This window comes from Spea bombifrons, chromosome 12 (assembly GCF_027358695.1).
Source record: "Spea bombifrons isolate aSpeBom1 chromosome 12, aSpeBom1.2.pri, whole genome shotgun sequence".
NCBI lineage: Eukaryota > Metazoa > Chordata > Amphibia > Anura > Pelobatidae > Spea > Spea bombifrons.
The window spans coordinates 26,716,525-26,733,751 of NC_071098.1; the positions used below are offsets into that span (position 1 = coordinate 26,716,525).

General features: G+C 39.9%; 2 protein-coding genes across 2 annotated transcripts; both read right to left on the reverse strand.

Annotated features, from left to right (window-relative positions):
• Nucleotides 1–6,318: 6,318 nt before the first annotated feature.
• LOC128470133 (ferritin light chain, oocyte isoform-like) lies at nucleotides 6,319–10,767 on the reverse strand. The gene is made up of 4 exons (XM_053451966.1): nucleotides 10,620–10,767; nucleotides 8,532–8,678; nucleotides 7,161–7,286; nucleotides 6,319–6,566 (listed from the first exon to the last, which is right to left on the reverse strand). Exons 1-4 carry the CDS (start codon nucleotides 10,719–10,721, stop codon nucleotides 6,399–6,401), a joined length of 543 nt encoding a protein of 180 aa, XP_053307941.1. The 5' UTR covers nucleotides 10,722–10,767; the 3' UTR covers nucleotides 6,319–6,398.
• A 1,649-nt stretch (nucleotides 10,768–12,416) lies between these two features.
• On the reverse strand, nucleotides 12,417–17,109 carry LOC128470128 (uncharacterized). The gene is made up of 2 exons (XM_053451962.1): nucleotides 15,773–17,109; nucleotides 12,417–12,769 (listed from the first exon to the last, which is right to left on the reverse strand). The coding sequence occupies exons 1-2, from the start codon at nucleotides 17,100–17,102 to the stop codon at nucleotides 12,765–12,767; spliced, it is 1,335 nt and encodes a 444-aa protein (XP_053307937.1). The 5' UTR covers nucleotides 17,103–17,109; the 3' UTR covers nucleotides 12,417–12,764.
• Nucleotides 17,110–17,227: the final 118 nt, after the last annotated feature.

Genomic DNA, 17,227 nt, shown 5'->3' on the forward strand with positions numbered 1-17,227 from the left:
TATATATATACTCACATTAATATATATATATATATATATATACTCACATAAATATATATATATACTCACATAAATATATATATATACTCACATAAATATATATATATATACTCAGATAAATATATATATACTCACATAAATATATATACATATATATACTCACATAAATATATATATATACTCACATAAATATATATACATATATGTATACTCACATAAATCTATATATATACATACATATATACTGACAAATATATATATATATATATACTGACATAAATATATATATATATATATACTGACATAAATATATACACATATATATATATATACTCACATAAATATAAATATATATATATACTCACACAAATATAAATATATATATACTCACATAAATATATATATATACTCACATAAATATATATATATATATATACACTCACATAAATATATATATATATACTCACATAAATATATATAAATATTCACATAAATATATATATATACTCACATAAATATATATATACATATATGTATACTCACATAAATATATATATATATATACATACATATATACTGACATAAATATATATATATACATATACTCACATAAATATATACATATACTCACATAAATATATATATATATATACTCACATAAATATATATACATATACTCACATAAATATATATATATATACATATATACTCACATAAATATATATATATATATATACTCACATAAATATATATATATATACATATATATATACTCACATAAATATATATATATACTCACATAAATATATATATATATACTCACATAAATATATATCTATATATATATACACTCACATAAATATATATATATATACACTCACATTAAATATATATATATATATATACACTCACATAAATATACATATATACACTCACATAAATATACATATATACACTCACATAAATATACATATATACACTCACATAAATCTATATATTTATACTCACATAAATATATACACATATATATATATATACTCACATAAATATAAATATATATATACTCACACAAATATTAATATATATATACTCACATAAATATATATATATATATACTCACATAAATATATACACATATATATATATATACTCACATAAATATAAATATATATATATATACTCACACAAATATTAATATATATATACTCACATGTATATATTTATACACTCACATAAATATATATATATATACTCACATAAATATACATATATACACTCACATAAATATATATATATACTCACATAAATATATATATATACTCACATAAATATATATATATATATACTCACATAAATATATATATATATATATATACATATATATACTCGCATAAATATATATATATATATACTCACATAAATATACATATATACTCACATAAATATACATATATACACTCACGTAAATATACATATATACACTCACGTAAATATATATATATACTCACATAAATATATATATATACTCACATAAATATATATATATATACTCACATAAATATATATATATATACTCACATAAATATATATATATATACTCGCATAAATATATATATATATATATACTCGCATAAATATATATACATATATGTATACTCACATAAATATATATACATATATGTATACTCACATAAATATATATATACATACATATATACTCACATAAATATATATATATATATACTCACATAAATATATATATATATATACTCACATAAATATATATATATATACTCACTTAAATATATATATATATATATATATATATACTCACATAAATATATATATATATATATATACTCACATAAATATATATATATATACTCCCATAAATATATATATATATACTCACATAAATATATATATATATACTCACATAAATATACATATATATATACTCACATAAATATATATATATACACCCACATAAATATAAATATATATATACACTCACATATATATATATATATATATACACTCACATAAATATATATATATATACTCACATAAATATATATAAATACTCACATAAATATATATATATACTCACATAAATATATATATATATACTCACATAAATATATATATATACTCACATAAATATATTTATATACTCACATAAATATATTTATATATATACATATATACTGACATAAATATATATATATACATATACTCACATAAATATATAAATATATACATATACTCACATAAATATATATATATATACTGACATAAATATATATATATATATACTCACATAAATATATATACATATACTCACATAAATATATATACATATACTCACATAAATATATATATATACTCACATAAATATATATATATACTCACATAAATATATATACCGTATTGGCTCGAATATAGGCCGCACTTTTTTCCCCCACTTTAAGTTTTTAAAGTGGGGGTGCGGCCTATATTCGGGGTCTAGCGCCCGACGCCCGGGACATGCAGTCCCGGGCGCCGGGCAGGCAGCGGGGTTAAGATACAGATCCCCCGCAGCGGTGCAGGGGACCTGCATCCTTCTCCCCGATACGCTCAGACAGCCTCCCCTGCCAGCACTTCCCACGGGGGGGGGGGGGTGCCGGCACGGGAGGTTATCTAAGCGTTTTACCTCTGCCCACCCCCGACTTACCGGAGCAGACTCCCGGGTGTCTTGCGGGGCCGGCGGGAGACATTTACGCAATACGCAAATGCAACTTCCGGTAACGGTACCGGAAGTTGCATACGCGTATTGCGTAGATGTCCCTCGCCGGCCCTGAAGACACCCGGGAGTCTGCTCCGGTAAGTCGAGGAGGGGGGGCAGAGGAGGACAGCGGCAGCGTATCGCGGGGAGGGAGGACAGCGGCAGCGTATCGCGGGGAGGGCAGCGTATCGCGGGGAGGGAGGGCAGCGTATCGCGGGGAGGGAGGGCAGCGTATCGCGGGGAGGGAGGGCAGCGGATCTCGGGGAGGGAGGGCAGCGGATCTCGGGGAGGGAGGGCAGCGGATCTCGGGGAGGGAGGGCAGCGGATCTCGGGGAGGGAGGGCAGCGGATCGCGGGGAGGGAGGACAGCGGCAGCGTATCGCGGGGAGGGAGGGCAGCGTATCTCGGGGAGGGAGGACAGTGGCAGCATATCTCGGGAGGGAGGACAGCGGCAGCGTATCGCGGGGAGGGAGGACAGTGGCAGCATGTTTTTTTTGGTGCTTTTTTTAAAGAAAAAAAACTTTTTCTTTAAAAAAGCACCAAACTTTTAGGGTGCGGCCTATATACGGGGGCGGCCTATATCCGAGCCAATACGGTATATACTCACATAAATATATATATATACTCACATAAATATATATATATACTCACATAAATATATATATATATACACTCACATTATATATATATATATATATATACTCACATAAATATATATACATATACTCACATAAATATATATACATATACTCACATAAATATATATACATATACTCACATAAATATATATATATACTCACATAAATATATATATATACTCACATATATATATATATATATATATATATATATATACACTCACATAAATATATATATATATATACACTCACATTAAATATATATATATATATATATATATATACACTCACATAAATATACATATATACACTCACATAAATATACATATATACACTCACATAAATATACATATATACACTCACATAAATATATATATATACTCACATAAATATATATATATACTCACATAAATATATATATATATACTCACATAAATATATATATATATACTCACATAAATATATATATATATATACTCACATAAATATATATATATACTCACATAAATATATATATATACTCACATAAATATATATATATATACATATATATACTCGCATAAATATATATATATATATATATACTCACATAAATATATATACATATATGTATACTCACATAAATATATATATATATATGTATACTCACATAAATATATATATATATATATACTCACATAAATATATATATATACTCACATAAATATATATATATATACTCACATAAATATATATATATATATATATATATACTCACATAAATATATATATATATACTCACATAAATATATATACACTCACTTAAATACATACATATATACACATAAATAAATACAGGTTAACTTGAAGACATGGAGTGCTGACTTTTAGAGTGCTTTTGGAATGGTGTGCAATGGACTTTGTGAGTAAATATATATATTTACTCACCCGTCGATTCTTTGTTGTGACACCCGTCGATTGTTGCTTCTTCCCAGAACCACAAGGGTTAACCACTTCCAGCGCTAGACTATACTAGCGGGGAAGGAACCAGGAATGTGGCTTGGATTCTTTGATGAAGGAGCACCCTAGCTCGCCGAAGCGTAGCCGGATCCGGTGCTGTGACTGTCCTGAGAAGGACAGTGAGTGACCCAGCAAGCCCCTGAAGCATTAGACAAGACTAATGTTCAGGAAGGTAACACACTTTATTGGGAAACACACAGGCTTATATAGGTTAGATGATAAAAAGGTCATAAATCTGGACACATCTTCCCACCCTGCCCAGACAGTCCGGTGCCACGCTTAGGCCACTGAGTCCCTCAAGGTCCGTATACTTTGGTCGTCGTTCTTGGGGTGATCCCGAAGGAGCGGCGGAGATCTCGGGGGTTCCGAGGGGGCGCTCGGGTACCAGGAACATCTGGTCCAAAAAACGTTGTGATCGGTCAACGGGGCCTCAAGCGTCAACAGTCCAAAGTTTCCCCGGGATGAACTGCAAGATAGCCGGCGCGCGTTTGGCCTCCGCGCCAGTCGTTTTCCGCTCCTCAGGAAGGCCCAGCGACCAGGCATCCATGGGAGGCTTTTTCCCCACCCCCTGTGAGTTAGTAGCAGGGAAATGGTGCGGACAAAACTTTTCAGGACAACATCAACATTCCTACTAAGTGAAAATACTGGTAACCCCATCTATAAAAGATAAATATGTATAGCCCGGGTCAATGTCAAGAACATCTTGTGAATACATTAGATCTAATGCACCGCATTACCGCATATGGTGCTTTAACTAGGCCAAAGGGATATATTCGCATTTCTTGCCTCCGACCAAGCGTTTCAAGTTCTTCCATCTACTTTTTCACCAAGGTAGGGAGGCACATAAACAGAAGTGCCCTTTATCAGCCCTTGGCTGCCGCTCGGTCTATAGGGTAGCACCAGAACCATCGGCCTCGTCTGTATATTTATTTTCCATATTTAGACGACATGGGCACATTGCTCGAGAGTCCTAGATCAGGGTTGTGAGCAGCATAAAGCAGGGTGAGCCGAAATATATTTTATAGCGCCAACGCATTCCGCAGCACAATGAGTTAGCCGGGCAGAACAAGGAGTGATGGAGGGGGGGGGTCCAGATCAAACAAGCTACCCCTCCCTCAATATTAAAGTACCAACGCACACCAGGCAATAAATATCTTCTATCACCATCCCTACTACTAGTACAACATTTCAAACCGGCCCTCTAAAATGTTGGGGTCAATGAGATGTTTTAGGATTTCCTTACATCTTCAAAAAAAAAAAAAAAAAAAAAAAAAATCTATCCTACACCTACCAACTCCTTTATAGTCTTACATACATAAAAGGGGATTGATCTATATATCACTTTGATATAGCATTCCCCCCCCCATGGTATAGTGGTTTTAATTTTCCATTAAATTATCATTTCACTTTTTCCTTCCTGCCGCACGACCCGCTGGTAGGGGAGGTTATTATCTCCGTTTATGGTTTTTATTTGGTTTGATGCCTAGCTACTCATTGGCCGGGAATAATTCAACATATATATTCCATTTGATCTTTACCTTGATGCGGGATTTATTTTTCCTCTGTGCCGTTTACTAGGTAAGGTTCACTGGGGGGGGGGGGGGGGGTCAAGCCTTTGCAGCAGGCCTGGACCAGCTACCTGGCAAACGTCAAGTGGGCCGCTGGCCGACAAAGCCACACTCAGCTGATCCGCCTGGCTGCGCGCTAGATACTAGGGTGGTCTTCTAGACACCAGCTCAGCAGTTAGCACACAGATCTTGGCAAGCTGAAGCCAGGTAGAACATTTGTCAGAACGCCACTGCTAAGCTGCACCATTTCATCCATCACAAAGTACCAACACCGCGCAGTTTTATTGTACTACTACATGCAGTATTATGAAACACCAAGACCGCAGGAAAATATACCCCACACGTAACTCTTGCTGACAAAAAGCTTTTATTTCATGGCAGGTTGCACAAAGCATGTAAGTTTGGACGGTTTTAGTGACAGAGTGGACCTTCAGGCATCCAAGTCGCTGTCCTCCCCCAAAGTTAGCTTGTCGAAGAGGTATTCTCCCAGTCCCCCCTCGGGGCTCTTCACTCTTTTCAGGTTAGTAAGGTGGTCGCCCAACTTCTTGATCAACTTAACCTCCTTATCCAAGTATTCCGTCTGCAGGAAGTCACACATCTGAAGGAGTAAGAATTATGAAGAAAAATCAGAAGGTTATAAAAACTTTTGGAAGAGGTTCTTAAGTGCTAAATACAGAAAAGCGACGCTCATATAAGGTTTCCCCTACAACCCCGTCTGTATACACAACACAGCAGAGAAGTTGCTTGTGAAACTAAGCGTTATATACAGTGCCGTAGGCCATCATGACTAACTTGGGTTGCTCGTTTCATCTGCAGACCTGGAGGCCGCCATTGTTAAGTCGTATGATGTTTTGGGTGACTTTTCCTACTCAAACATCACACTGAGCTGACGCTTTATGGCCAAGTATGTTCTTCTATAGCCTTTTATTAGTCAGTGACAAGTACATTAGAATAGAGCTTTTCTAGAGTTTCCCCACTAGGCAGTACAATAAGGAGTCCAGGTGTTAGTCTTGTAGTTTGGGCTCAGATAACAGAGCAAGAACACACAAGCCAACTATTTTATATGTAAAAACTGCACAATACATCGCAAATATTGTGGGAGTTTGGTGAGCCATAGTAGACTAGTTACTATGAACACTATACGAGCCCCGGTTACGTCTGAAGCTGTATGGATGCCGTGTTTGTAACTTACATGCGGGTCGGTTTGGGTTTTTGCCGTGTTGTGCAGGTCCAGCAGAGCTTTGTTCACGGAGGTCTCCAGGTTTAAGGCGTGTTCCATGGCTTGGATACAGGTTTTCCACTCATCAGCATCTGGTTTCTGAGCAGCACAGGCATTCAGAGAAATACGGAGGGAGACCATTTTGAATTTGGAAAACCCCAAATGGAGAGACCCTTCTAGAAGGTCCCATATAGCACAACCGATGAAGACATTGAGTGTAGCCAAAGAAAAATCTATTCAGATAAACATACCCGGGACCTTCTTAAACATGTCAACCTGAAGACCCTTCAACTATTAACCCTTTAACAGCCTTATGAAAATTCTATGCAGCAACTCACAAATACATTAACCAAATGGCTCTGATACCATTCCTCATAGGGGGGGGGGGACAAGACTTGAAGACAAACAATTTTAACAACCTTAACACAATCATGTTTCCATAATCGCTCCTTCAGAGGTCTCCCTCCAAGCCATTGGGCAATAAAGCTCAGGTATTTTAGCAGACCTAGGCCAGAGTGTGCTGCTGGCTAAAACATTTCCCAATATTTATATAAAAGGCGTAATCAGTCATGTTTAGGTATGGTGGGTCATGCTGGCATTGAGACCCCACCACAGAACAGAGAAGAAGCTACGTTAGTTAGCAATGAGAGGGGTTTGCACCCTTGAAGTTGCCATCCCCTTGCTTACTGTACTGACCTAGCCTATAAGAAACCCTTTATGAACAGCCACCAAGATACACAGCCCACCATTCACAGATCGGAGGCCAACATCTCCTGTCAACAGGCAAGAGACCCTACTGTACCATGTATAATGATTAGGGGGGGGGGTGCAAACAAATACAAAGATTTCCCCAATTCTTAGCTTTCGATTAAATCCCATTATCACATTCTAGGCGCATTGCCCTCAATAACAGTTTCAAAAGGTAGACCAACGGCCACTAATCTGATGCACCATGCTTTGTTTTCGGTTTTTTAGGGTCACTGCATGAAGGAAGCTTGGTGATTGTTTCCCAAATTCTCAGTCCATCTATATGCGAGAACCGCGTTTTAGGTCATCTCATGCCCGTCCATGTATGTGTGTATCATTTCTTTTACCCTAAGGGCATGGGATAAAGATTTCTATGCCTCAGGCCACCTAGAACATAAATCCAGGCAACCCTGGCTCCTTATTTCAGGTAGTGAATAAAATTCTTAAAAGGCATCACCCTGGGCAGAAGTTGCAGGATCTGGTTAATTATATTAAAAAGTCCTTGTTTCATCCATGGTGCAATCAGCTTGGTAAGACAGACATTAACTCCTTGAGTACAATAACCGCTTATCCATGTACTAAAGGGTCACCAGTTACCTTGATGTCTTGAAGCACAATCCTTCCACCTCGCTTGTTCTGGAACTTCAGGAATTTCTCCGCTTCCTCCTGCTTCTTCGCAGACAGCTTACGGAAAAACTTTGAGAACTTGGCCAGAGCGACGTCATCGCGGTCAAAGTAAAACCCCTGCCGGGAATAGAAAAATATTTAAGTCTGAGGTCCAACATGCAAAGCGCCCATAAAGTACCATCAGCAGGAGAAAACCGGAATACAGAGGTTTTACTACAGAATTGGGTCCACCTGGGAAGGGTGGTCAGTGCCTTTGTAACGACCTTGGCAAGGTCCATCGTACCCAGGGGCCCTACAAACATGCTGGGTCAGAAATGTAACAGAAGCCACAAGAGGCATGTTATTCCCCATTCATTAAACATGCACAATGGACTTCCAACCTACTTAAACACCACCTTTGGAGTTAAATCAAAATATATATTGGCATGTACAGCCCAACTTTATCATATTTATTAATATATACATATACTGAAAGTGCTGAAAATGGCAACCATGACAGTTCTCCAAAATATTATTTTGAGAACGGCAAGACTTGCACCGGTTTTGCTCCTGAGAACGTTGCGCCAGACTGGAACCATGTGAGCAGAAGCTGGGGCATCTTGTCCTAGGGCACAGACACTCATTTCATGTAGAATTTATATAAAATTAATTTGCTTGAGGTTCGGGGGGGGGGGCACGAAGGGTGCATTTTCGTTGTTCAGCCCGAACACCGAACATACAAACATGGTAGACGAAGACACACAACACGAAGAATCTTCGCGTTAGTTTGCTAATCTCCCCAGTCCCTTCCCCATCTAGCCTACTTTATCTATGCGGCATCGCAGAGGTTAACAGGAGCGGAAATCCGTAGGGTCGCCATCAGGAGATAGATTCACTCGTACGGCCCTTTAACTCTTGCAGAGGGGAGACAGACAAAGTTCCCTATCGGGGGTTAAAGGGCCGTGCGAGTGACTCTATTGGTCGTTCGTACAGACCGTTAACTGTTGGAGCGGGCAGACCAGTGGTCTCTCCCGGCCAAGCTGCGGCACCAGGATTTTAAGTCTGTACGAGCAGCTATTGGTTGCCAGCAGGGGGCTCGTCTGCCATCAACCAATGAAGTAAAGGCCCGCTTCATTGGTTGATGGCATAGGAGGCCCCTGCAGGTGACCAATAGAGTTGCTCACTTAAAGTCATGGCACCAAAGCTGCTGCGTAGTGTGTACCACGTTAACCCCGTAAGAAAAAACAAACACGAACAATGGAATATTCGCCCAAACCGAACACAGAAACGGGCAAATATTCGCAGAACGTGAAGATTTCCCCCCCCCCCACCCAAAGACAAACACGAAGAGTTGGCCGGAGCCCAAGTCTAGTTTCAACCTCCCCAGCCCATTCCAAAATTGTTCACAATGAGGCATTTCAAGCGGGGGCCCAACACGCACCCCCCTAAATGTAGAGTTGGGGGTTTTAAATGTCACTGCAAAAAAACCCAAATAACATAAAAGACGTTATTTAAGGTTTAACTATTTCACTGCCAGGGTTATAAAATCCCAGTTTTAGCAAATTAAAGCAAGCTCTTTTAGAATTAAGGTGGAGACCAAGGGTGGGGGAAAAAAAAACTGATTAAGAAATAAACCTCAGACACCTGAAATCTGCAACAAACTGCGATTTAAATCTTACGATGCTCAGCCTAGAGGAAAGTCAGGCATACTGGGAGTTGCAGATCTAAATGATGGGGTGACCAGTAGTCGGTGAAAATACTATTTTATTGCTGATCCGGATTAAGTAAAACTGCAGTGGGCTACACATTGTAACACCGATCCGGATTAAGTAGCAGTGCAGTGGGCTACACATTGTATCACTGATCCGGATTAAGTAAAAGTGCAGTGGGCTACACATTGTATCACTGATCCGGATTAAGTAAAAGTGCAGTGGGCTACACATTGTATCACTGATCTGGATTAAGTAAAAGTGCAGTGGGCTACATATTGTATCTCTGATCCGGATTAAATCTGAGTGCAGTGGGCTACACACTAGATCTCTGACCCGGATTAAGCACTAGCCCCGGAGTCTCACTCACCAGAGACAGGTAGGTATAGGATGCCTGCAGCTTCTGGTTCACAATGCGGTTGACTCCAGCTTCACTGTCCAGGTGGTAGTTATGACGGATCTGAGACGCCATGGTAACAGCTCCGGATTACTTGTGTTTAAATTTTCACAGTCGGGGAAGCAGGCAACGACCTGGAGGGCTAAATCCGGCGATATAACGGCGCAAACACCGAGCCAGTCCCGTCCAAGCACTGTTGAAGCAAGAACTGCTGATAGCGAGCGCAGTTCGCAGCGGAATATAAAGAGCGATGCAGTGCTTATATCTCACCACTAGATGGCGCCAGGTGCAATTACCTGCACACTGAGTGCCTAATCAATGAGCCTCCCAGCTTTAGCACCTGGGAATCACACCCATGGATTCTTTCTAATCCCACCCCAAGGCCAATCAAACCGATTTTGTTAACTATTTTTAGCCCAACCCAGCAGAAGCCAACAAAGACTGTAGTGTATTGAGCGCTGATCTGGAACTGACAGGGTTAACAGCCATATCTATGTAGCGCTGGCATTAAAATGACACCGTATGCAAGATCTCAAAACGCAGCCAGCCTCTAAAACTAGAGGGCAAGATGCTTAGAGGTAATGTAAGGAAGTTTTACTTTGCCGGGAGTGTGGCAAATAAGTGGATCAGCCTCCCGGCAGATGTAGCCAAAACCTAAACATGCATGGGACAGGCATAACACTATTTTGACTATAAAATGAGACCAAGGATTGATTAAGGTTGGAGTCTTTACGTCGGTAAAAATGGACAGAATGGGTATGATCGGGCAGCATATTCTATGTCTCTATGTAATATTCCTATTCTAAAAAGAAAGGGGTTGAACCTGTGGGAGGCAGAGCATCATGGGAGTTGTAGTCCCTCAACACCTGGAAGCTACTCCTTGGCGGCTCATTGCTCTCCCCAGCCTGGGCTCATATGGTTTGATTGGTATTGGAGGTTTATCCTTGGCTCAGCTTGGCGGAGATATTGTTACATACCGTTCCAGCCATCACTGGGTAAAAGGGAAGTAAACAGGATGAAATCTTTGTTTTTCTCGCAGAATCTATCACGTTGCCCTTACTACGGGCTGTCACGGGACGGTTGAATCAGATATGTTGCAATGCTTTGGGAGAAGAATTAAAAAATATTGTGCTGTGTGAACAAATCTGTCCAAGAGGAGATAAGGGCTTTAGTCAAAATATTGGGCAACATAGGAGAAGGTGTCACATAAGCTTCGGTGACCTTAGAGGTCTCTTCTTCAGATCAAATCCACCCACAGTGGGGGTCCTACTTACCTTTTGTAGGGTCAGATGAGAATCTGAATTATATTTCCAGTCCCACCAGGACGGCTATCGACGCTATGTGTAACACGGAGCTGAGGACACTTGCGTGAACGCCTACTGTGCCTACAGGGCAGCCCAGCACTGGTTGCCCAAGCCCTAAATGACAGTTTCTGATGGTGCCCCTGAGCATTGGTCGGGTTAGTTCACAGTCTTTATGGTCCTACCGCTGGATATTCTCTTTTGGTGATGATGTTGGGTCTGGGATGGGATATGGGTGCCCTAAAAGTGTGAGTTGCCCAAAGTATTCCGGGTCACAAATTAGCTGGATGGAATGGATGGCCTTACCCCCCCTTGCCGAGACTTGCCCTCCCTGGCCAGTTTTATAAAACCATTTTTAAACGGTGTGTGAACGCATTATTTTCTGGCCAAATGTTTATGGGCATAATTGTGTGATTTTGCTAACTTTGTGACGCAAAATAATGATTTTATTAAAGACAGGAGGCGAATATTATGCAAATCTCTCTTTACTACTCCCAAATAGCAGCAAAGAAAATATTACAGCACTGAAACAGTTAACAGAAAACTGAACATCACACCAATAGCACAACAGCAGAGTATATATAAGGACCCTGAGTAACTGCCAAATCCTCTTTCTTAGCTGATCTTGCCGTAACATAGTCCCCAAATTTGAACGTCTGCATCTTAAAGGTTCGGAAAGTGGAAACTGAAGATCGTCGGGCCACAACCACATTCTTTGTCAGGAAGGCAAATAACAGCCGGAACGGTGACAACAGGAGCCCCCAGATGCCAGAAGAACAAGTCGTCCTCTGCGGTGCTGAAGGCAAATGCGGCAAATTTAACCTAATGACAATAGCAGAAGGGAGGGTTAATAAACAATATAAACAGGGAGGGATAATATTCGCCTCCTGTCTTTAATAAAATCATTATTTTGCGTCACAAAGTTAGCAAAATCACACAATTTTATGTCAAGACAGGAGGCTTCATATTATGCAAGTTTAAAGCAATTAGAAACATATCAATGAATCATAGAAGTCGAAGCATGCAATACAGGTTTAAAATAAAACTGTTTGAATGTAGATTCCCGGGACCAGTCTGCTGCTCTAAGAATATCTTCTAAACGAACTCCTGAGGAAAAAGCGTTAGAAGCCATAGCACCTCTGAGTGAATGAGGTTTAAACAGTGAAGTGTCAATACCAGCTAATTGCATAACCCACTTAATCCATCTCGCCAGAGTGGCCGATGAAACAGGAGCATAAGGTTTACGGTAGGAAATCAAAAGTTGAGAAGAAGAAGATTGTCTTAGAGACAAAGTTCTGTCTAGATAATGACGTAAACATTGCACAACACAGAGGTGAGGTTGATCAGGAAAACTAGGATAGAAAACAGATCTGAGAAAAGTCTTAGTTCGACGATAAATAAAGAATGTGACACCAGAAGGAATAAAAGATTTATTATTGAAATCCAGAGCCTTGACGTCAGACACTCTTTTACACGAAATTAAACATAAAAGCATAGTAAGTTTTGCTGACAATTGTTTTAGAGAAAGAGAATCATTCGCAGGCCATGAGGAGATAAAATGAAGAACTATGGTAACGTCCCATGTTTCCATATACCTTGGAACCGGAGGATTTTGAATCTTAACACCTTTTAAGACCCTGCATATCAAAGGATGTCTGCCTATAGGCACATCATTGACTAAAATATGGTGTGCCGAGATCGCAGAGCGATATAGATTGATAGTTCTGTAGGCTTTACCACTATCAAACAAAGATGCCAAAAAATTTACAACATGAACTACATCTGCTCGAACGGGATCCAGACCCCGTTCCAAACACCAGCAAGACCATACTTTCCAGGCAGATGCATACACTGCCCTGGTACCTGGTGCTCTAACATTGGATAGAATGTCGGTAGCTGCTTCTGAAAGTCCCTCGATAGATGAGGGATTCCCGAAATCAGCCATGCCACTAAGGTAAGTGATCCGTCTAGAATCAGTTGATGAGATTCTCCCTGAGGGTTGAGTAGAAGATCCGGAAAGGATGGAAGTAATCTTGGGGCATCTATGCTCAGTTCCAGAATCGTTGGGTACCAAGGTTGTGATTGCCATAACGGGGTGATGAGGACTATGGTAGCCTTCTGTGTTCTGACCATCGATGCAACTCTGGGAATCATGCAAAATGGTGGGAACGCATAATGTAGATCCCGAGACCAATCCTGCAGAAAAGCGTCCACTGCTAGGGCTTCCGGATCTGGTCTCCAACTGAAGAACTTGGGCAATTGGGCGTTCAACCTGGACGCAAACAGATCTACCTGGAAGGGGCCCCAGAGATCCGCTAGTCGTTGGAAAATGGATTGGTGCAGTCTCCAGTCGCTGGAATCCTTTAAATATCTGGAGTTCCAGTCTGCTACCGTGTTCAAAAGACCTGGAATATATTCTGCCTGAATCGTGATGCCACGATCCAAGCAAAAATGCCAGAAATCTTTTGCCAATTCGGTCAAAGGTCTCGAGCGAGTACCCCCCAGACGGTTTATGTATCTTACCGCAGATACATTGTCCATTTTCAGTAACACGCAACAGTTCACTTTGTCCTTTGCAAAGGACTTTAGGGCAAAGGATCCCGCTAGAAGCTCCAGGCAATTGATGTGAAGATCTACTTCCTGAGAAGACCATCTGCCTCCCGTAGTTCGATATCCGCAGCGCGCTCCCCAACCGAGTTGACTGGCGTCTGACTCTATGACGATGTCCGGAAGAGAACTGAAAATGGCCTTGCCGTTCCATGCATCTACGTGTTTCAGCCACCAAAGAAGTTCCTCTCTTGCTTCGACCGTAAGAGGTACTAGGTCTTGGTAGATTCGACCTGCTTGGAGATGACGGTTCTTGAACCTTTGCAGAGCACGATAGTGGAGAGGCGCTGGGAAAATAGCTTGAATCGAAGCTGACAGCATTCCTATAATTCTTGCAATTTTTCTCAATGAGACTAAACCTTTTGATAGAACTGATCGAATTTCCTTCTTTATGAGGCTGAGTTTGGAGGTCGGAAGACTTAACGAAGCATGTATGGAGTTTACGGAAAACCCGAGAAACTCCAATTGGTGCTGAGGAATCAACACCGACTTCTCTTGGTTTATGACGAAACCCAAGCTGGTAAGAGTTTTGATGGTCCATTGAGTGTGAATTCGTCCCTGATGCTCGCTTTGAGACATGATGAGAATGTCGTCTAGGTAGATAATCAGCCGAATTCCTCTGCTTCTTAACAGGGAGATCACTGGTTTCATTAACTTTGTGAAACACCAAGGGGCTGATGTTAGGCCGAATGGTAGACATGTGAATTGGTATTTTACGTTCTTCCATTGAAACTGTAGGAATCTTTGGTGCGGCACATGTATAGGAACCGTCAGGTATGCGTCCTGTAAGTCTATCTTCGTTAACCAATCTTTTGGAAGGATAAGGTCTCTTAGATTGTGAATACCTTCCATCTTGAAATGTTGATAGGTAACCCATCTGTTCAGATCTTTGAGGTTTATGACTGGACGGTAACCTGCATCTTTCTTTTTTACTAGAAAGAGATTGCTGAGAAAACCTGGGGAAGAAAACTGAACAGGAACAATAGCCGCTTTGTGCAATAAATTTTGAATTTCTAAGTCTATAGCTAGAATGTCTGATTTTTGGAAAGAAATAGGGGGAGGTGGGTAGGGTTGTACAGGAATTTCTATGAAATCTATAACATACCCCTTGACCGTCTGAAGGATCCAAGGATCCTGAGAAATCATAGACCATTGATGGAAAAAATGGATTAGTCTGCCCCCCACTCTCTGAGGAAATAGAGAAAATTGAGGTCTTACCTGAAAAAGATCTAGGCTTTTGCCACCGTCTACCACCTCTCTGTCTCCAGGAAATTCCTCTAGATTGGAGAAATGTATTTCTCTCCCGTGGTTCTTGTTGATGTTGGGATTGCCAATAGTTTCTGGAACCTCTGCCCACATTGTGGGAAGACATGGATCGGCCGGCAAAGCGGTTCCTTCCTTTACCAGCCCTGTCAAAAACCTTCTGGGAAAACACTCTTTTAAGAGATGACTTTGCTTTATCAAATGATGTAAATGTATTAACGAATTTCCCTAACTCTTTCACAAAAGAGTCTCCAAAAAGGTTACCCTGGGCTGACGGACCAGGTTCCTTAGTTGACAATGATGACAATTGAGGATCCAATCTGAGTAAGAGGGATCGTCTTCTTTCACTGGATAAAGCCGAATTAGCGTTACCAAAAAGACAAATGGCTCTCTGAATCCAGCCACTTAAAATATCTGCATCTAGAGCAGAATGAGAAAGTCTAGCCTGTTCCACTAACTCAAATATTTTAGTCAGAGGGCCTAATATGTCCAGGAGTTTATCCTGACAACTTCTAAGAGAACGGTCAATACCCTTTCTGGGGTCTTTACCAGTTTTAGATAAATATTGAACAATAGGAGCATCAATGATAGGGGTCTGCTCCAATTTGTCCTCCAATAAGGGTCTAGGGCATTCAGCCCTTAATTTATTTCTGGTATTTCTCTCCATAGGTTTGCGTATCCACGCTGTTAAGTATTTTGTAATATGTGCATCTGGCTTCCAAGCCAGAGAGCGAGGATGGCGGAGAGTATCTGGGTCAAACATTAGGTCACCAGCTTCATCCCTTAGGGAAGAAATATCGGTGTCAACTTCCCTTTTATCGGGGTCATAATCGCTGTCAGAGCCATCAGAATCTGAAGCAGTGTCTTGTAATTTGGAGGTTTTGTCTACATAAGAGTCATCTGACTCACTACTGGAAGTACTGTGAAAGGAGTCAGGTTTCATTCTTGGCCTTTTAGGCCTAATTAATTCTTCCTCCTGAGAGGGTCTTATGTGTGATTTAGCAACACATGTATGTATGCTGCTCATAGGCTGGAGCGAGTCATTATGGTCTTGGTCTTGCATAGATTGGAAATATCTAAGTTTTGAATCCTCCGAGTTACGGAGAGCATGACCGTCACAATGGCGCCTTTTCTGAAGGGCCTTGCCTGATTTAACTCCATCTTTCACATTATCTCCCACTTGGGGGGTCTGACTGAACATTTGTATATCAGCTTTTTTAGGAGCCATGGTGTTAGCAATGGCCACTGACACAGATTTAGCTATAGCTTCAGACATATTAGCCATAGCCGATTGGAATGCCTTTGAAACAGATTCCTCCATAATGTGATGTAATTGAGTGTCAGATAAATTAATCTCCTTATCACTGTTAGGTGAAAGGGGACAGGCATCCACATATGAGGAAACGGATT